General features: G+C 45.3%; 1 protein-coding gene across 3 annotated transcripts in view; it reads right to left on the bottom strand.

Moving 5' to 3' along the window:
* Window positions 1-22,460, bottom strand: part of LOC137384512 (1-aminocyclopropane-1-carboxylate synthase-like protein 1) — a 140,725-nt gene that overhangs the window by 47,645 nt on the left and 70,620 nt on the right. For all 3 annotated transcript variants that reach the window (XM_068058660.1, XM_068058654.1, XM_068058668.1), the window contains exons 9-12: window positions 21,329-21,412; window positions 17,831-17,876; window positions 17,075-17,216; window positions 16,858-17,000 (exon numbers count right to left, since the gene is read on the bottom strand). In XM_068058660.1, coding sequence (XP_067914761.1) covers window positions 16,858-17,000; window positions 17,075-17,216; window positions 17,831-17,876; window positions 21,329-21,412 — 415 coding nt within the window. The remainder of the gene's footprint in view (window positions 1-16,857; window positions 17,001-17,074; window positions 17,217-17,830; window positions 17,877-21,328; window positions 21,413-22,460) is intronic.

The following is a 22,460-nucleotide window of genomic DNA, read 5'->3' as shown; positions in this document are numbered from 1 at the left end:
GGACATAGGCAGGACATGAAAAGAGGGTCTGCATAATCTGTATGAGAAGCTAGGCACCAAATCAAGAAGCAGAACCTCAAAGGTAATAATCTCACGTGTAAATTGGAGCAGGGCAAATAAGACGAGAAATGAATGCATGGCTCAAAGACTGCTGTGTGAAAAAGTGGGTTCCAGTTCATGGGGCACTGGCGCCAGTACTGGGAAAAGTGGGGACTGTACTGTTGGGACCATCTACACATTGACAGCGCTGAGACCAGTGTTCGAGCGAGCCACATAACTAGGGAAGTAGAAAGGGTTTTAAACTAAACAGTGCGGGCAAGGGATCAAATTTGGGAGGATATGGTAAATCTAAGAGTATACATAAGACAAGAAAGGTATTAATATGGGAAAGACAAAAAAGGTATTAATATAGGAAAAGATAAACAGACCGTGACAGGAAGGGACAGTGAGTACAAATCTCAGAGTAATTCAGCACACAAGGCTAGAGGTTACAAAAATAATAAAAGGACCAAAACTAAAGGCTCTGTATCTATTTTGTTATTCATTCATGGGATGTGGACATTGCTGGCTAGGCCAGCATTAATTGTCCATTCCTAATTGCCCTCGAGAAGGTGGTGGTGAGCTGCCTTCTTGAACCGCTGCAGTCCATGTGGGGTAGGTACACCCACAGTGCTGTTTGGAAGGGAGTTCCAGAATTATGACCCAGCGACAGTGAAGGAACGGCAATATAGTTCCAAGTCAGGATGGTGTGTGGCTTGGATGGGCACACGCAGGTGGTGGTGTTCCCATGCATTTGCTGCCCTTGTCCTTCTAGGTGGTAGAGGTCACGGGTTTGGAAGGTGTTGTCGAAGGTGCCTTGGTGCATTGCTGCAGTACATCTTGTAGATGGTACACACTGCTGCCACTGTGCGCCGGGGGTAGAGGGAGTGAATGTTTGTCTATAGGGTGCCAATCATGCGGGCTGCTTTGTCCTGGATGGTGTCAAGCTTCTGAGCGTTGTTGGAACTGCACCTATCCAGGTAAGTGGAGAGTATTCCATCCTGACTTGTGCCTTGTAGATGGTGGACAGGCTTTGGGGAGTCAGGAAGTGAGTTACTCACCGCAGGATTCCTAGCCTCTGACCTGTTCTCCTAGCCACGGTATTTATATGGCTACTCCAGGTCAGTTTCTGGTCAACGGTAACCCCCAGAATGTTGATAGTGGGGGATTGTCAAGAGGAGATGGTTAGATTCTTTCTTGTTGGGAGATGGTCATTGCCTGACAAATGTGTAGCCTGACACTTGCGTTACTTGCCACTTATTAGCCCAAGCCTCTAAATTGTCCAGGTCAGACTGCATTTCTACAGACTGCTTCAGTATCTGAGGAGACGCGAATGGTGCTGAACACTGTGCAATCATCAGCGAACATCCCCACTTCTGACCTTATGATTGAAGGAAGGTCATTGATGAAGCAGCTGAAGATGGTTGGACCTAGGATACTACCCTGAGGAACTCCTGCAGTGATGTCCTGGAGCTCAGATGATTGACCTCCAATAACAACCACCTTCCTTCGTGCTAGGTATGATTCCAACAAGTGAAGAGTTTTCCCCCTGATTCCCATTGACTCCAGTTTTGCGAGGGCTCCTTGATGCCATACTCGGTCAAATGCTGCCTTGATGTCAAGGGCAGTCACTCTCACCTCACCTCTTGGTCCATGTTTGAACCAAGGCTGTAAGGAGGTCAGGAGCTGAATGGCCCTGGCGAAACCTAAACTGAGCGTCACTGAGCAGGTTATTGCTAAGCAAGTGCCGCTTGATAGCACTGTCAATGACAACTTCCATCACTTTACTGATGATTGAGAGTAGACTGATGGGGCGGTAATTGGCCTGGTTGGACTTGTCCTGTTTTTTGCGTAAAGGACATACCTGGGCGATTTTCCACATTGCCGGGTAGATGTCAGTGCTGTAGCTGTACTGGAACAGCTTGGCTAGGGGCTCAGTAAGTTCTGGAGTACAGATCTTCAGTACTATTGCCGAAATATTGTCAGGGCCCATTGCCTTTGCAGTATCCAGTGCCTTCAGTCGTTTCTTGATATCACGCCGAGTGCATCGAATTGGCTGAAGTCTGGCATCTCTCATGCCAGGGACTTCAGAAAGAGGCCGAGATGGATCATCAACTCGACACTACTGGCTGAAGATTGTTGCAAATGCTTCAGCCTTATTTTTTGCTGGGCTCCCCCATTATTGAGGATGGGTATATTTGTGGTGCCACCTCCTTCAGTTAGTTGTTTCATTGTCCACCATCATTCACGGCTGGACGTGGCAGGACTGCAGAGCTTAGATCTGATCTGTTGCTTATGGGATCACTTAGCTCAGTCTATCGCATGCTGCTTACGCACAAGATCATTAGGTCATAAGTAGGAGCAGGAGTAGGCAATTCAGCCCCCCGAGCCTGCTCCGCCATTCAATACGATCATGGCTGATCTCATCTCGGCCTCAACTTCACTTTCCTGCCCGCTCTCCACAACCCTTCAACCCTTTACTAATTAAAAATGTCTATCTCCTCCTTAAATTTACTCAATGTCCTGGCATCCACCGCACTCTGGGGTAGTGAATTCCACAGACTCATGATCCTTTGAGAGAAGTAATTTCTCCTCATCTCTGTTTTAAATCTGCTACCCCTTATCCTAAAACTATGACCTCTCGTTCTAGATTGCCCCACAAGAGGAAACATCCTCTCTACATCTACTTTGTCAATCCCCTTAATCATCTTACATATCTCAATTAGATCTCTTCTCATTCATCTAAACTCTAGAGATGGCACGCAAGTAGTCCTGGGTTGTAGCTTCACCAGGTTGACACTTCATTTTGAGGTATGCCTGGTGCTGCTCCTGGCATGCCCTCCTGCACTCTTCATTGAACCAGGGTTGGTCTCCTGGCTTGATGGTAATGGTAGAGTGCGGGATATGCTGGGCCATGAGGTTGCAGATTGTGGTTGACTACAATTCTGCTGCTGCTGATGGCCCACAGCGCCTCATGGATGTCCAGTTTTGCATTGTTAGATCTGTTTGAAATCTATCCCATTTAGCACGGTGGTGGTGCCACACAACACAACGGAGGATATCCTCAATGTGAAGGCGGGACTCCGTCTCCTCAAGGACTGTGCGGTGGTCACTGTCATGGGCAGATGCATCTGCGGCAGGTAGACTGATGAGGACGAGGTCAAGTATGTTTTTCCCTCTTGTTGGTTCCCTCACCACCTGTCGCATAAGCCAGTCTAGCAGCTATGTCCTTTAGGACTCGGCCAGCTCGGTCTGTAGTGGTGCTACCGAGCCACTCTTGGTGATGGACATTGAAGTCCCCCACCCAGAGTACATTCGGTGCCCTTGCCACCCTCAGTGCTTCTTCCAAGTGGTGTTCAACATGGAGGAGTACTATTCGTCAGCTGAGCGAGGACGGTAGGTAGTAATCAGCAGGAGGTTTCCTTACCTATGTTTGACCTAATGCCAAGAGACTTCATCAGGTCTGGAGTCAATGTTGAGGACTCCCAAGGCAACTCCCTCCCGACTGCATACCACTGTGCTGCCGCCTCTGCTGGGTCTGTCCTGCCGGTGGGACAGGACGTACCCGGGGATGGTGATGGCAGTGTCTGGGACATTGTCTGTAAGGTATGATTCCGTGAGTATGACTATGTCAGCCTGTTGCTTGATTAGCCTGTGGGACATCTCTCACAGTTTTGAAATAAGCTCCCAGATCTTAGTAAGGCGGAGTTTGCAGGGTTGGGTTTGGCATTGTCGTTTCCGGTGCCTAGGTCGATGCCGCGTGGTCCATCCGGTTTCATTCTTTATTGACTTTGTAGCGATTAGATACAACTGAGTGGCTTGTTCGGCCATTTCAGAGGGCATTTAAGAGTCAACCACATTGCAGTGGCTCTGGAGTTACATGTTCGGCCATGCCAGGTAAGGACAGCAGATTTCCTTCCCTAAAGGACATTAGTGAACCAGATGGATTTTTACAACAATCATGGTCATCATTAGACTAGCTTTTAATTCCAGATTTATTAATTGAATTCAAATTCCACCTTCTGCTGTGGTGGGATTCCAACCCATGTCCCCAGAGCAAGACCTTGGGTCTCTGGGTTACTAGTCCAGTGACAATACCACTATGCCATCGCCTCCCCGCATGCACGTAGCATTTGAAACAAAACAGATGAACTGAAAGCACAAATAGAAATAAATATGATCTGATAGCCATTACAGAGACATGGCTGCAGCAGACATAGATTGGGACCTAAATATTGAAGGGTACATGGCAATTAGGAAGGACAGGAAGGAGGAAAAGGTGTAGGGGTGGCTCTCTTGATCAATGATGATATAAGCACAATAGCGAGGGATGACCTAAGTTCAGGAAACCTGGATGTAGAAGTGGTTTGGGTAAAGTATAAAGGCAAGAAGTCACTTGTGGGAGAGGCGTACAGGCCCCCAAACAGTAACCACACAGTAGGACAGGTTGTAAAGGAAGAAATAATGGGAGCTTATCAGAAAGGTACAGCGCTAATCATAGGGGATTTTAATCTACATATAGACTGGAAAAATCAGATGGGCAAAGGCAGCCTAGATGAGGAATCCATAGAATGCTTTGGGGATAGTTTCTTAAAACAGCACATTCTGCGCAACGAGAGAGGATTAATTGATGACCTCATGGTAAAGGCACCCTCGGCAGCAGCGATCATAATATGATTGAAGTTTATATTCAGTTTGAAGGAGAGAAGAGTGGGCCCAAGACTCGTATTTTCAACTTAAATAAAGGCAATTATGAGGGCATGAAAGCAAAGCTAGCTAAAGTGAACTGGTAAATTAGGTTAAGGGATTGGTCAATAGAGATGCAGTGTAGACATTTAAGGAGATATTTTGGAATACACAGAATAAACACATTCTAACAGAAAGAAAAATTCCAGGGGAAGGACCCACCATCCAGGGTTAACTAAAAAAGTTAATGATAGTATCAAACTTAAAGGAAAAGCATACAATTGTGCAAAGATGGGTAGCAGGTCAGAAGGTTGGACAAAGATTTAAAAAGAATACTGGGCCCCAACAAAAAGCAAGATCTACCTACAATCAAGGACTCTGCAGTGAGCTCAAAGAACCATAACAGAAACTCTTCAGATATTGTCTTAAACTTTTCCACTTTATTTTTCTTCTGCTCTTTTCTGTCTCTATTTTCATGTGTGTATCACGTATGCATGCTCGTGTGGGTACGCCATGTATCCATAGGCGTCAAGCAAATTAGAGTTTAAGTTCAAGTTTAATGAATTTCAACTTTTCTTCTTTAAACCTAAGAAAACCTGTTTGTGCTGGTTTCTTTGCCTTATAATTGAAAAGCAGTGTACAAGGATTCACCAAGGAGGAGCTAAAAACACTGTTTAAAAATAAAACCCTGTTACAGTAAGACCAGGTGAAGGCTGAGAGGAATCCCTAGACACTTTTCTCACTGGTCCTAACAGAAATTTGGGTGCTACTATCCAGGATTTTACCCACAAACGAGAGAAATTGGAAGTGGGAAGCCAAATTGTTCCCAATCAAAAAAGAGCAAGATTTCAATACAGGTTTTCTTGTGGTTATGTGTGCTTGAAAATAAAATATCTGCAACTGAAGCCTGTAGCTCCCCAAGCCAGAGTGAACTAACTTGGGATAAGTTAAAAGCACTGTCTATGGAGGAGCTAAGAAAAATGGCTGAGCACTGTGGGATCACTGTACATAACAAGGCTAGGATGTCTGAACTCCAAAGGCTAGTAGCCAACCATTTTTCCCTTGAATCTGAAGAAGCAGAAACAGGGTTAGAAGCAGACTCCAACAGGGTACTGCCAGCAAAGATACAATTGGAACAAAGGAATCTTGAATTAGAAGAAAGGGAGAGAGATAGAGGAAGGAGCAGGAGAAAGAGAGAGCCTTCCAGAGAGCACATGAAGAGGAAGAGCAAACCAGAAGGAATGTTAAAGGAGAAAAAAAGACAGGAGAAGGAACAAGAGAAAGAGGAGAGAGAGAGAGAGAGAGAGAGAGAGAGAGAGAGAATGAATATATTCCAGAAGGAATGTGAAAAGAAAGAGCTGAAACGGCTTGAGTTAACTCGGGGGCGACAGAGTACCCCTAGTGAAAGCATGGCCAATATGGAAGAGTTTAAGTCAGGGCTGGGTACAGAATTGTTAAAACTAGCTCAACTAATTCCAAAATTCAATGAGGAGGACGTAGAAGGATTTCTTGTGTCCTTTGAGAACTGGCAAGGCAGCTAAAATGGCCACCTGAGACCTGGTCTGTTTTATTACAAAGCAAGCTAACCAGAAAAGCTCATGAGGTTTATTTCCTGTTGCCAGATGAGAATTCATCAAATTATGAACTGACAAAAATGCTATCCTTGGGGCATATGAATTAATACCCAAAGCCTATCGCCAAAAGTTTAGAACCCTCAAGAAGCAAGCTAATCAAACTTATATGGAGTTTGAAAGAAGTAAGCAGCTGGCTTTTGACCAGTGGCTGAGGGCTCTTAAAGTACAGCTCAGCTATGAGAATCTCAAAGAAGAAATTCTGTTAGAGGAATTTAAACACTCTCTCCCACTCTCCATAAAGACTCATGGAGAGAAGCAGCGGGTTGAGAGAGCCCGGCAAGCGGCCGTTCTAGCTGATGAGTTTGCTTTAATTTATAAGTCAGTTTCCCAGGGGAGAACCTTTCCTAATCACCCCCACAAATCTGAAAAGGACAAAGGGTGGGAAGGTGATAGGAACCCAAAGAAGTCCTGGGAGAGAAAGAAAAGCAAGAGACACCAGGGGCTCTCCTCTAGCCAAACAGGAATGTGCTGGGAGCAGGAATGAGATCTGGAGACCTGTGTGCTTCCATTGTAACAAAGCGGGACATTTAAGTGCTGACTGCTAGAAACTAAAGGGAATATCTGTAGGGTTCATCAGGGCACACCCGCTCAGTGAAGAAACGAACCTGATGGAAAGCACAGCAGAACAAGCTGTGGCGTTAACTGCAGTAAGAGTGCATGCCAGGAAGCTTACTACAGCAAGTGCAGGAAAAGCTAATAGGATTCCTGAAGGTTATCAGGATTTTGTGTCTGAAGGGAAAGTAACCCAATACCGTTCAAGTGGGGCAAGCAAACCCATAGTAATTCTCAGGCACACAGGGGCCACCAGATACCTTTTACTGGGAAAAGGCCTGAGCGCAGTGAACACCAGAATGGTGGTGAATGGTATTGGAGGGCAGTGTATGCCTGTACCTGTACACCAGGTGCACCTGGAGTGCGACCTAGTTTCGGGACCGGTGACTGTAGGGATTGTCCCGAGTTCGCCTGTGGACGGGGTTGATCTGCTCCTAGTAATGACCTGGCGGGGGTGAAGGTGGTAGCACCACCCCCCCCCGCCCCCCCCCAGTAGTGAAAGAAAGACTGCAGGAGGTCAGAGAGACAGGGCAGTGGCAGGAGACGGTCCCCTGCAGTTTCCCTGAATGTATAGTGGATCAGGCCATGATCAAACCAGCTCTCCCAGAGGAGACTGAATTAGGCAGATGATCAGGTCAGTCTCTGAGATTTTCTTTGGAAAGTTAGGAGACCCAGGGACTTAATTAAATGGATTTTCCCTAGCTGAGGCTCAGCAAGCCGACCCAGTATTGCAAGAGTTAGCACAGGCTGCCCAGTCTGCAAAGTAAAGCAGAGGGAGTCCCTGATTGCTACTATTTAACGAATGAGGTACTGATGAGGAAATTAAGTTCTCCTCAAAGAGCGGAGAGCAAGGAGTGTACAGTAGTTCAGTTAGTGGTGCCGCAGAGGTACCAGGGAGAAATATTAAGAAGGGCCCACGGGACTACAGTGGTTGTACATGCCGGTATACAAAAGACCAAAGCCCACATAAGACAGCAGTTGGACTGGCCAAAACTCCACAAAGATGTGGTGGAGTACTGCAGGAGTTGCCACATGTGCCAGGTTGAGGGGAAACCCCAACCTAGTGAAACCTGCACCCCTTAGTCCTGTACCACTGTTAGGAGGACCCTCCAGCAGAGGGCTGGTGAACAGTAAGAGACCACTGCCGAGAACAAAAGGGGACAGGCAAGCACAAAGCTGGCAAAAGTTTAGAAAGGGACGGGGAAAATGTGACCACGCAGGCATGTTAAAGGAAGTCCGGGAGGAATCCCAGTTGAAAACTCATACTGTCCGGTCAGCCAACCCCGAAAAATGTGAAAGGTTCGACCCCACATCCACCTACGTAAATGTAGACACTAGCAGCACCCCACCAGAGTTGCTAACAGCATTTACCGGAACCTGCCAAGACAAAGAAGGACCTCTAGGGGGCAGAGAAACTGTGATGATGATGCCTCGCCTAGTCGATTTGCCAAAAGGGAGTGCAGTAGAATCTGCACAAGTACCTGCAGGCAGGAGTGTCCCACAGACAAAGGGGAGATTAGCAAAGAATCCTGCCCCACCCTCAGAAAAAAAGTAAACTACCCATCCCCTGAAGTCAAAAGCCTTTGCATGACTCAGCAAAGCACTGAAAGAGAGTTCAGCATAGACCCGCGCACTACTGACCCTCCTTAAAGAAAAAATCCAACTCAGGGCTAACTAAACCTAACCATCTCAAAGACCCTAGGTAGCCATGGAAATGGGCAAATTGAAGAAAAACTTCCCCAAAGAACCACATGTTTATAGGGATGCCAAAAGGGGCAATTTTAATAAGTTTTAGGATTTGTGAATGAATAAGAGAAATGCATTTTTTTTTTTGCATCTGATATCTTCTCTCAACTCGTTTAATGAAATGCGCTTCTCTCACATCACATTTCATTCCACTGGGTGTGGAGGTGACATGCTCGGCCCCCACCTGCCAAGAATGAGGCACATTAATTTTGTCATGATCATTGATTTTAAACTGTTGTTGCAGCGAGGAAAGGACTTGTTAAACAGATCAGCCATGGCTGGAAAAGACATTTGCATATTAACAGACAGTGCTTGGAAGGACAAAGGACCATTCCCTGACACATTCAACCCGAAATGGACCTTGATCACCCGGTATTGTGTAAAGAGGAACATTCCAGAGACTGCCAAGGTGATACAATCCAGGACTGGTTGGACCAGCTGGTCACATGACTAACTGGCTGTTCCAGGGGTTTTTTTGAACGAGCCACAGAGAGTTTGAACTCGAAAAGACTGTTGGCTCCAGGGCAGAGAAGATCTCTCCTGTCTGCTCCCATCTCTTTCTCACAAGCCTCTGAATCCACTGAAGACACATGAACCCCAAGAGAGAAAAGTCTCCTACGCGACAAGGTTTAAGAGGAATACTGGGCCTCAATGAAAAGTAAGATCTGCCTACAAACAAAGGACTCTACAGTGAGCTTGAAGTACCATAATAAAAACTCATCAGATATTGCCTCAAGCTTTTCCACTTTATTTTTCTTCTGTTCTTTTCTGTCTCTATTTTCATGTATCGCATCTGCATGCTAGCGTGGGAGCATTGTGTATTCATAGGCATCAACTGAAGTAGAGTTTAAGTTTACTAAATTTCAAATTTTCTTCTTTAAACCTAAGAAAACCTGTTTGTGCTGGTTTCTTTGCCTTATAATTGAAAAGCGGTGAACAAGAATTCACCAAGGGGGAGCTAAAAACAGTGTGTTTAAAAATAAAACCCTGTTACGATAAGGCCGAGAGGGATCCTTAGATGCCTTTCTCACCTGGCGTAACACTATAGAAAGTGAGTCTGTGGAATTAATAATGGAAAATAGAGCGATGACAGATGAATTGAACAGATATTTTGCATCAGTCTTCACCTTAGAGGATACAAGTAACATCCCAGAAATAGCTGTAAATCAGGAAATGGAAGGGAGGGAGGAACTCGAGAAAATGACGATCACCAGGGAAGTGAAACTGAGCAAATTGTTGGAGCTGCGAGCTGACAAGTTCCCAGGTCCTGGTGGACTTCATCCTAGGTTCTTAAAAGAAGTGGCTAGTGAGATAGTTGATGCTTTGGTTTTAATTTTCCAAAATTCCCCAGATTCAAGGAAGGTTCCATTAGATTGGAAAATAGCCAATGTAACTCCTTCATTCAAAAAGGGAGACAGAAAGTGGGAAACTACAGGACAGTTGGCTTAACATCTGTCATAGGGAGCATGTTAGAAGCTGTTAAAGATATTATAGCAGGGCACTTAGAAAAATTCAGGGTAATCAGGCAGAGTCAACATGGTTTTGTGAAAATATAGATGGGCTGGTAAAATGAGCAGAGCAGTGGCAAATGGAATTTAATCCTGAGAAGTGTGAGGTGATGCATTTTGGGAGGACTAACAAGGCAAGGGAATATACAATGGATGGTAGGACCCGAGGAAGTACAGAGGGTCAGAGGGACCTTAGTGCACTTGTTCATAGATCACTGAAGGCAGCAGCACAGGTAGATAAGGTAGTTAGGAAGGCATATGGGATACTTGCCTTTATTAGCCGAGGCATAGAATATAAGAGCAGGGAGGTTATGATGGAGCTGTATAAAACGCTAGTTAGGCCACAGCTGGAGTACTGTGTACAGTTCTGGTTGCCACACTATAGGAAGAATATGATTGCACTGGAGAGGGTGCAGAGGAGATTCACCAGGATGTTGCCTGGGCTGGAGCATTTCAGCTATGAAGAGAGACTGGATAGGTTAGGGTTGTTTGCCTTCGAGCAGGGAAGACTGAAGGGGGGCCTGATTGAGGTGTACAAAATTATGAGGGGCACAGATAGGGTAGATGGAAGAAACTTTTTCCCTTAGCGGAGGTGTATTGACACCAGGGGGCATAGATTTAAGTTAAGGTGCAGGAGGTTTAGAGGGATTTGAGGAAAATATTTTTCACCCAGAGGGTGGTTGGAATCTGGAACACACTGCCTGAAGGGGTGGTAGAGGCAGGAACCCTCACAACATTTAAGAAGTATTTAGATGAGCACTTGTAACAGCATAGCATACAAGGCTACGGACCAAGTGCTGGAAAATGGGATTAGAATAGATAGGGCGGCACAGTGGCGCAGTGGTTAGCACTGCAGCCTCACAGCTCCAGGGACCCGGGTTCGATTCTGGGTACTGCCTGTGTGGAGTTTGCAAGTTCTCCCTGTGTCTGCGTGGGTTTTCTCCGGGTGCTCCGGTTTCCTCCCACAAGCTAAAAGACTTGCAGGTTGATAGGTAAATTGGCCATTATAAATTGTCACTAGTATAGGTAGGTGGTAGGGAAATATAGGGACAGGTGGCGATGTTTGGTAGGAATATGGGATTAGTGTAGGATTAGTATAAATGGGTGGTTGATGGTCGGCACAGACTCGGTGGGCCGAAGGGCCTGTTTCAGTGCTGTATCTCTAATCTAAAAGGTGCTTAATGGCCGGCACAGACACGATGGGATGAAGGGCCTGTTTCTGTGCTGTATAACTCTATGACTCTAATACCTTGAATGGGGCGGATTGTCTTATGAGAAAAGGTTGGACAGGCTAAGCTTGTATCCGCTGGAGTTTAGAACAGTAAGAGGCGACTTGATTGAAACATATAAGATTCTGAAGGGTCTTGACAGGGTGAATATGCAAAGCATGAGAGAATCTGGAACTAGGGGTCACTGTTTAAAAATAAAGGGTCACCAGTTAAGACACAGATGAGGAGAAATTTTTCTCTCAGAGGGTCCTGAGTGTTTGGAACTCTCTTCCTCAAAAGGTGGCGGAAACAGAGTCTTTAAATATTTTTAAAGCAGAGGTGGATGGATTCTTGATAAGTGGGAGGGGGGAGGGCGGGGAGCGGTGAAAGGTTATTGGGGATAGGCGGGAATGTGGAGCTGAGGTTACAATCAGATCAGCCACGATCTTGTTGAATAGCAGAGCAGGCTCGAGGGGCCGAGTAGCTTACTCCTGTTCCTAATTCATATGTTTGTATAGTACTGAAGACCTGTGCTCCAGAACTTGCCGCACCCCTAGCCAAGCTGTTCCAGTACAGCTACAACACTGACATCTACCCGATAATGTGGAAAATTGCCCAGGTATGCTCTGTGCACAAACAGCAGGACAAATCCAACCCGGCCAATTACCGCCTCATCAGTCTACACTCGATCATCAGTAAAGTGATGGAAGGTATCTTCATCAGTGGTATCAAGTGGCACTTACTTAGCAATAACCTGCTCACTGACGCTCAGTTTGGATTCCACCAGGGCCCCTCAGCTCCTGACCTCATTACAGCCCTGGTCCAAACATGTACAAAAGAGCTGAACTCCAGAGGTGAGGTGAGAGTGATTGCCCTTCACGTCAATGCAGCATTTGACCAAGTATAGCATCAAGGAGCCCTAGCAAAACTGCAGTCAATGGGAATCAGGGGCAAAACACTCCACTGGTTGCAGTCATAACTAGCTCAAAGGAAAATGGTTGTGGTTGTTGGAGGTTAATCATCTCAATCCCAGGACATCACTGCAGGAGTTCCTCAGGGTAGTGTGCTCAGCCCAGCCATCTTCAGCTGCTGCATCAATGACCTTCCCTCCATCATAAGGTCCGAAGTGGGGATGTTCACTGATGATTACACAATGTTCAGCATCATTTACGACTCCTCAGATACTGAAGCAGTCCGTGTCCATATGCAGCAAGACCTGGACGACATTCAGGCTTGGGCTGATAAGCGGCGAGTTACATTTGCGCCACACAAGTGGCAGGCAATGACCACCTGCAACGAGAGAATCTAACAATCTCCCCTTGACATTCATTGGCATTACTATTGCCATTGCTGAATCTCCCACTATCTACATTCTGGGAGTCACTCTTGACCGGAACAGAACTGAGCAAGCCAAGTAAGTACTGTGGCTACAAGAGCAGGTCAGAAGCTAGGAATTCTGTGGCGAGTAACTCACCTCCTGACTCCCCAATTCCTGTCCAACACCTACAAGGTACAAGTCAGGGGCGTGATGGAATACTCTCCACTTGCCTGGATGAGTGCAGCTCCAACAACACTCATTACATCCAGGACAAAGCAGCCCGCTTGACTTGCAACCCATCCACCACCTTCAACATTCACTCCCTCCACCACTGATGCACAGTGGCAACACTGTGAACCATCTGCAATGATGCACTGCAGCAATTCACCAAGGCTCCAGAGACAGCACCTTCCAAATACGTGACCTCTACCACCTAGGACAAGGACAGCAGATGCATGGGAACACCAGCACCTGCAAGTTCCCCTCAAGCCACACACCACCCTGACTTGGAACTATATCACCGTTCCCAGTGTCGCTGGGTCAAAATCCTGAACCTCCCTTCTTAACAACATTGTGGGTGTACCTATATCATATGGACTGCAGCAGTTCAAGAAGGCAGCTCATCACCACCTTCTCATGGGCAATTAGGGATGGGCAATAAATGCTGGCCTAGCCAGCAACACCCACATCCCATGAAATAATTTTTTTTTAAATCACCTCTCTGCTGGGAACTTCTACAAGACAAAAATCAATGTTCTCTGTAATAAAAACAAGAAATGCTGGAACCACTCAGCAGGTCTGGCAGCATCTGTGGAAAGAGAAGAGTTAACGTTTCGGGGTCAGTGACCCTTCATCTCCACTCACCCTTCTCTGTATTCAGCTATGTGGAAGGCATTCACACCGCGGGCTAAAAATTAGCTTACCTCTTTACTCAGGCACAGGGTTACAATTCACGACCTGCCACACCAATTCTGTTGGGAGTGGGCAGCACGTAAATTGGTGCTGCCGCCTCATTACTATGATTGTAATGTAGGGCCAAGCATCTGCCTCACTGTTGGCTGCCTCAGCACTAAGCAGGGGCCTGCTCAGTGTTGTGCAAATATCAAATGGTTCAGCCAGCCTGCTGCCCTTAAAGTGAAACTGCACTGAATAATATTGCTTCAATTTAAAATATGCAAAGTGGAACACTAGGGCAGAGAGAGGATTCCATAATGACGGATGCAGCACTGGAAACATTATTGATGGAGGTGAGCAGGAGGAGAGACACCATGGTTCCTCAGGGGAACAAGAGACCCTTAAGGATCACCCTCAGAAGGAAGGGGGGGAGCAGGTGACCAGGGAGGTCAACTCTCGGAGGCTGGACCTGGGGACTTAACAGTAGAGTCATAAGAAGTATAATGACGTCACGCCAGTGGTCAAGGTCAGGCATCTCCTACCCACTACAACATCAGCCTCTCACGCTGCTTAATGTACCACATCTCCACTCACCCAGCAGCACTCAGAGATGTAGTCACAGAGTCATTATGGCACAGAAGGCAGCATTCAGGACTTGCACATAAAATCTAGATACTCCACCTCAGCCTCACACACATACCAATGTTGCCAGCCTCACATCCACCTCTTACAGCCTCCAAATACCTGCAGCTATTCAGCGACGGCAGGCACATCACCTAAACATAGCACCACAAAATCATGACATTCTGTCCTCCTCTTACAGGACAAGGTGGCACACTATTGAGGGGAGCAGAGCAGACCCGGCAGGGGACAAGGACACCTGCATTCTCTGAACACTTACAAAGATATGGCTCTTAGCATCATGAGCCGATTGCAATAGGGTCCATGGCACCAGTGTCACTGAGAACATGGAAGATGACAGCATCTTCCAACATATGCCCCTTCTCAACTCACAGCTCACCCTTATCCTGCTATATAATATGAACAAACTGCTGATGGTGTGACCATGAGCCTCTTGCTCCCTATCCCACCCTTCCCCTTCCAATTTTCTGCTTTCAAACACCCAAAAACTCCCACCTGCCCATCCGCAGCAACCCAAGGAGAAAGAAAGCAACAGAATAGCACTGATGAAGTGGTCTCATCACTTGATCTGATGCTTTCAGCCGCCATCCCAGATACCAGCACTGCATGTACCTTGAAGGCAAATCCCGAATTGGGCTCCCCCTTGCGGCGAGTCCCGAATTGAGCACACACCTGTGGTGAGCCACCAGGCATGAGTGGGCTGCAGCCAGGCCAGGAATAAAGAATGGTTTGTTTACCAGCTCCCTGAAGGGCAAAGCTGCAGACACATTCTGTCACAGAGAACTCAGATGAGGACGTCAATGGGATGGTATACAGGACAGCACTGAATGGGGATGCACAACAAGATGCTGGGTGCCACTGGCTGGCCTATCAGACAGTATGGAGGAGACCTGCTCAAAGTTAACATAGGGCATCGTGTAGAGCTTGCCCGCCCCGAGGCCTCTGCTCCATCTCCCTGTCGTGCTGCAGACCCAGAGGCACTGCAACGGTTGCCCCCATACCTGTTGCAGCTTTGTGTGGACAGATCACCTAATCCTCTGCCCTCCCTTTGAGGATACAGCAACAATCCAGGAACTCGCTACAACACCTTCAAAAACACTCTGGAGTTCTTCCAGATACTTTCAAGTAGCAGACGTTCTTCAAAATTACCTTACCTGCAAGTTGGGTATCTGTCTCTTTAAATAGCACTAGTTCAAAACCTATCTTGCAGCTCAAGCTCTGGAGAGTGACACACAAATTCGTTATCTGATCCTGCTTGGACCAAATTAGATATTCTGGTGTCACATGTGAAGTCAGGCTGTGTAAAGTCAGGAAAGCACTCCTTTTGAGACTTCTGGCGCATGCTGGGGACACCTGCATGGGCGCCCTTCTCAAGAGGGCACGCAGTGCAGATCATGCTGGAAGGAACTGGCGGCACAGGGTGCCCCAGCAAAAGGGTGCTAGGCGTCCATTGCGCCGTTGGAAACAGTGCTACGGAGATGAAATTCGCACCCCTCTGCTTCACTTCTCCTGAGACACCAATTTTGTGCTTCAATTCATTCAGTATCCCAGCTGAGACCAGACAAAATTTTATGGGAGCTACAGAGTAAAACCACACTCAAAGATACATCTTATACCATTTCTGTTACAGCGAAGTGACCATGTAAGTCACTGTTGCAGAGGGACCTTAGTTGAGGCGGCAGAGTTATCCTATCTACATACATTAAGCACAACAGTTCCCTCCAAAACTTAGTACTACTGTAAAGACATTATACGGTCCTTAAACTTGGAACCAAACCTAGGACACAATTACAGTGTCACTCTACTTATAGTAGAACATCCAAACTTCTCTTCATGGTCAATATATCAAGAGATATCTGTTGCTTCAAGCACAAGTTTAGGATGGCTCGGTTTATTATCCTTTTCATAGGTTTTTGACATTTTAGCATTTTTAAACTCATTGCTGCAGTTCAAGATGGCACACTTCTGCTCCTCCTCCACTCAAGTTCCAACTGGGGCTCTTAACCCAACTCCCTTCTAAAGCTATATTGTTAATCTTCTTTACTTCCTTTTACAGCATAGAAGGAGACTGTACAGCCCATCACACTTGTGCCAGCTCTCTGGGAGCTACCTACTTGGTCTTATTCCCTTCTCCAAATTTTTCTTCAAATTTCGTGTTTGTTCTACTCTATTTCCTTCAAATTTTAAATGACGAATGTTCTTTCCCCTCCCCACTCCCCATCACCTCCAATATTACACTAGCACTTTCTATAACCCCCACCCTTCCAAATTCACCTTTGAATTCTCCGGCACTCAGTACAGCTCTCTTCCCCTAGCCACTACTATCTCAATCACTGCTGCTCCAAGCACTAAACATTGCTACATATTTTGGGTAAGAATTCTCACAACTTCCCTACTTGTGCAGCTGCAATCAGTTACATGGAGGAACGACAGAAAATAGAAAGGAGTGAAGGGGCCAGGAACTATATTGAGAGATGGAAAACACTGACAGTGGTTGGATAATCCAAGTTTGCAAGCTAGATCCAGCCTACAGGTCATAATCTGGACATTCCCCATATAGATCCTTGTCCATGACTATCATTTAAGGCTAACCAAAAATAAGCAATGAAATAAGTCTTCATGATATCTACTTTTCTAAAATCTGCCCAAACAAATAATCCTGCTGAGCTTCGAAGAACTGGAATTCCAAGTGCAGCCAGACCACCAACGATGATACGGTGTGCTTCTCCCAGACGCCTTCGGTTTGTTGACAGAAATGTTTTGTTTATCCATTCTGTAAAAAAAAAAGTGTGTTTGTGGATTCCCAAAAAGGAAAATATACATTTTTTATAGATTTATTTTACATACCTCTATCAGCAATTAGCTGACTCAGAATGTACTGAATTGGTCCTGGGCATCCATGGAAACTGGCCAGTTGATTAAGAGCAGAACGGATCTCTTTGTTCCTGGTATGCAAAACTGCAACTCGAATCCCACACATGGCAAAGTCCTTCAGTGGAAGGACAATAAAATGTTGAATAAAATTATACTTGAGCCAACTAAATTGCTTAAATAAGTGGAAATTAAAAATGTTACCAACTTCAGAGCGATGACAAGACTGAATCAGACAGTTGCATTAATTTAATAAGCTCAGAACAAGAGCCCCATTCCCAAAATACCATTGAAAGAACAATCATTTTTTTTGAAGATGGAATAATTCCACATATACTATACAGACAGGAAGACTAAGGAAGTGCTGGAAATGGCTGGAGAAAAAAGAGAAAATTAGTACATAGCAAAGAGAGAAAGATGCAATATTTCTGTCACATCATTAGAGCAAAAGGTGGACAGAGACAATTATTGGAAGGAACGATCAACTGAAGAGGTAGGAGAGGGAAGCAGAGAAGAAAATGGATGACAGATAAAATGGACAGGATGCAGCTAACTATGCAGAATGTGTAAGGACAGCACAGGACAGACAGAGGTGGAGATACATGGCAGTCAACCTTCTGTGAAGAAGGTGACACCAACAAACGAACCAAGTTCAAATGAACATCTGCAACACAGTTATTATTTATAATTGTGTTGCACTAACTACCAACTATAAAATTAAAACCAACATACCTTACTAAATCCCCACATAAAGTGTATTCTTTCTGGGTCAGGTAAACTGTAAATATATACAGAAATTATTACAGTAATTCAAAAATGGGTTATTAAGAACATTCAGCATGGATTTGTTAATAAGAGAAGGCATGTTTGACAGATTGAAAAAAAGTAATGGATAGGATAAAGTAGGTGTGTGGTGTATATGGATTTTCAGAAGGTATTTGATAAGATGTTGCATAAGATACTCGTTAGAAAAATACAGGCATATGGTAGAACAGGATACGTAACAGCATGAATACAGCTGGTTGATGGGCAGGAAATAATGATTTAGGGTAAACAGATGTTGCTCAGACTGCAGAAGGGTTGGAAGTGGCATACTCAAGGGGACAGTACTGGGTCCAAATTGGCTCTCATTATATTAAGATGAATTGGATATGGCCATAGGGAGAATAATCTCAAGATGTGCTGATGTCACAAAAGTAGGGAGCTTGGCAAAAAGTGCGAAAGACTGCAAAATGTTTCAAGAAGACTGCAAGGCTGGCAGAATGGGTAGAAAAAATTCAAGATTCAATTTTACGTATATAAATAATACCATTTTGAAGAAAAAACAAAGAATGGGAGTATACCCACAATGAAAGGTGCAAATTAATAGAGAATCTGAGGTTTCAACTACATCATGCTGTGAAAATGAAATTCTGTGAAAGTGCATGTGTTAACAGCAACAGAGTAAGGAAGTTATAAAAAACATTGTTTAGGCCACAGTTAAGAGTAGCATCCAGTTTCAAGGACTCCATTATAGAAAGGACATTCAAGCCCTTAGACAGCGTACAATGTTGATTCACAGAATCATGCTAGGGATGGAAAACTAGTTATAGGACAGACCCAAGATACTGGGTCTATTTCCACTGGCACAGAGGTTTTTTTTAAAATTCTGAGCGTGTTGAGAGAGTTCAGGACAAGAAGGCCAGAACTTTAAGCGCCCCCCCCCCCCACCCCCGCCCCTGCTGGAGCAGGCTGGTGGCCAGGAGTGTCGTAAAATCGAGTAACTGAGTGGGAGGCAGGGGGCGCCGTTCCCGATGCCTTCCCGCCCCCACTGCAAATTTACGAGGGGTGGTGGCAGCGAGAAATGTCCCACCCGGCCGCTCAAGGCCTTTAGGGGGCCAACTAACTGCCACTTGAGGGATTCCTCTCACTGCCACTGGTATTTTACCAGCGGCGGGCAGGCGACTGAGGTCCCCCAGGAGGCCACCTAGTAAAATCTGGCAGCCTCCTTACAGGCTGGGGGGGGTGGTGGAGGGACCCTACTGATCGGTCACCCTGTGCCCCCACAGCCCAACACTGCCCCCCACCCCTTGCCTCGCCAGGGCCCTGCTGATTGTCCTCGGCGAGGCCCCAGACACTTATCGTGTTTCCTATGCTACAGTTCCTGTTGCTGCTGAAGCTGGGTGCAGTCCAGCAGTGGCCACTGCTCCCGGTGGCGCTGCTGGGACAGAGAGCTGCCAGCAGCTCTTGGAGGCAGGACTTCCTGCCTCAGAGGGCAGAAATCCCACCCAAGGACTGTGCAGTGGTCACTCCTACCAATACTGTCATGGACAGATGCATCTGCGACAGGTAGATTGATGAAGATGAGGTCAAGTAGGTTTTTCCCTCTTGTTGGCTCCTTCACCACCAGCCACAGACCCAGTTTAACAGCAATGTCCTTTCGGACTCGGCCAGCTCGGTCAGTAGTGGTACTACCGAGCCACTCTTGGTGATGGACATTAAAGTGCCCCAGATACATTTTGTGCCCTTGCTACCCTCAGTGCTTCCTCTAATTGGTGTTCAACATGGAGAAGCACTGGTTCATTAGCCAAGGGGGGCAGTAGGTGGTGATCAGCAGGAGGCTTCCTTGCCCACGTTTGACGTGACACCATGAGACTTCATGGGTTCTGGAATAAATGTTGACGACTCCCAGGGCAACTCCCTCACGACTATATATTACTGTGCCACCGCCTCTGGTGGGTCTGTCCTGTCGGTGGGACAGGACATACCCAGGGATGGTGATGGTGGTGTCTGGGACATTTGGCAGCAGGGCAGGAAGGCCGTTCTCAAAATGGGGTCATCAAAAGGCCCTTGTGCAGCCCAGTAAGAACCGAAACCTAAGTCACAAGGGCAGCACTAACACTTGCAAATTCACCTTAAAAGGTAATAGTCATGAGGAACCAAGTGGGGGGCCTTGCCAGCGATCAGTCTGGTCTCACCTCAGACACACAGAAAACATGTAAAGCCATCTTGAATTTCAGCAGGGGAGCGGGGACAGAAGGGTGGGGGGGGCGAGAGAGAGAGAGACAGAGACAGAGAGAGAGAGAGGGGGGGGGGGGAGGGGAGGGAGAGAGAGAGAGAGAGAGAGAGAGAGAGAGAGAGAGAGAGAGAGAGAGAGAGAGAGAGAGAGAGAGAGAGAGAGAGAGAGAGAGAGAGAGAGAGAGAGAGAGAGAGAGAGAGAGGGGGACGGGGGAAAGAGAGAGAGAGACAGAGAGAGAGAGAGAGAGTTACAGCAGAGACAAGAGAGTACCTTTGTTAAAAACTACCCTTCTACCTGTGAGGATTGAACCAAGCTAACAGCACCATCTTCAAACTGAAGTGGACTGCCAGAAGGCTGCAACAGCCCAACAATTACCAGACAACCAGCAACCAGGCCTCCAATTGTAAAATTGACCTTGAGAGAATCCCACAGGTTTTCCCCGAAACAAGAGACTTTTACACATTGAACCTTCGATCTTCAAGAGTGCATTTCAGAGTGAATGTGTGCGTGAATGGTGTTGCGAGTATTTCGGTAATGAATATTGTTTAATAAATAGTTAATCTTCTGTTTTAAACCTCCAAGAAAACCTGTCACTGCCTGTTTTTTGACAAGTAAAACACAGGGGTTGAAGCATGAGTAGCACAAAAAGCACTCTGATCAATTGGGAGATGAACAGTGGAAAGCAGCCACGCCATCACCCACTTGGCCATAACAATGTTCTTGTGGTTTTGTTTAACAGTTTACTTTTTTTAATTCATAATTCCTCCATTTCATTGTTTATTTCATCACAGCTCCTTCCATGCATGACAAGAGGAAGATACTAGTATGGAGATTGCACACAGCAGTGGAACTTTTTTTTTAAAGTTTGCTCTAGCAAAAAGGCAGTGCAGACACGATGGGCCAAATGGCCTCTTCTGCGCTGTAACAATTCTGTGATAATCGAGAAGGGACAACTCATTTTGTATGCTTTAAACTATAGTTCTATTTATCATGGAAGACATTTTTATTAGAAAATAAGAATTACAAGAATAAAACTAGCTATTTGATTATCATCTTTTTTAATACTTATGAATTTTACTCTTATTAAAAAGGGAAGTACTGTACAGCTAAGTTGGACTGAAGGCTTGCTCGTCACTGGGCACTCTTTGGAATCTGTAAAACTTTATGGTGAATGCCATCCTACTCCAGTTGAGGATCAACTCCAAATTACATAATACGCTTCACATACTTACTCCAAGCTAAGGATACTGGTGAAGTTGAAGTCATCATACACCGATAGCATGTAAATTTCATCCACTATTACATGCAATTTGTGTCTATAAATAACCAAAAATAAGCAAGTTAGAGGCAATTCAAAAGTTATATTAGCACTGCTATATATTTTAGTTAGCTGAGTTTTCAAGGGCCAGACCTACCTATCTATTTCCCTATCCTAACTATCTGTGCTCCAGCATCCTGAATGAAAGCACAAGTATTTGACTTACCCATTTTAAGAATCCACCTGGTGATCTTCATGCTCTCAGTTTCACACACATGCATGCACACAAACACACACATCTATGTTAATCTGAAGTCAGTATTCAAGATTACCAAACATAGATTAGTACATTTCGGACTGGTCTATATAGTTTACATTTTAGATACCTATTTTTCTAGAGAAAGCAACATTCAAGTATATTTATGCATCAATGCAGAATTCTAATCTTGAAGAGTAACCCAATATGTATCTATTGATTTGCTTTTCTTGGACTTGTAAGCCAATTAAGAAATGCATTTCTTATTTTAAGATTGTCTTGTGAATTGTTAATCTTGCTTCTCTCCTCCCAAATACAATTTTGTATACATCTGCCATAGGATCTTAAGTACCTATTAAAATTATAGAAAGAAACTTCTCAAGGATCTTTTATGAAAGATCATAACTTAAATTCATTTAAAAGTTGTTTCCCCATGTGTTGATTATTTTTAAGCACAGAATATTTGTATTTAAACAGTGAGAAATGATACTATTGAGGAACTGGTTTAGATGAACTACCAATCCTCGCTTGCATTAACAGAACTGAAATTACACAACTTCATTAGTTAATTAGTCAACTAGTTAACTAGTCTCACACACATTAGTGTTCCTTGAATGAGGTGATCACCACCATTTTAAAAGCAAACTAAAAACAAATGTTCTGTTCTCGTTTAAGACTTTTTTATAAAAGGGTATTGATTGCAAGACTCCTTTAAAAAAATTAAGAGTTTTAAAAAATTTCCCTAATGTAGGCAAAAAAATTAAAACATACACTAGTACACCTTCTGTTTGAGTGCAAGCAAACTCTATCCAGTCATTTTCTCCCCTGGTTTTCTCATGTCTTGTACCAA

Source organism: Heterodontus francisci, chromosome 2, assembly GCF_036365525.1.
Source record: "Heterodontus francisci isolate sHetFra1 chromosome 2, sHetFra1.hap1, whole genome shotgun sequence".
Classification (NCBI taxonomy): Eukaryota; Metazoa; Chordata; class Chondrichthyes; order Heterodontiformes; family Heterodontidae; genus Heterodontus; species Heterodontus francisci.
This window is presented reverse-complemented; position numbering and strand designations above follow the sequence as displayed.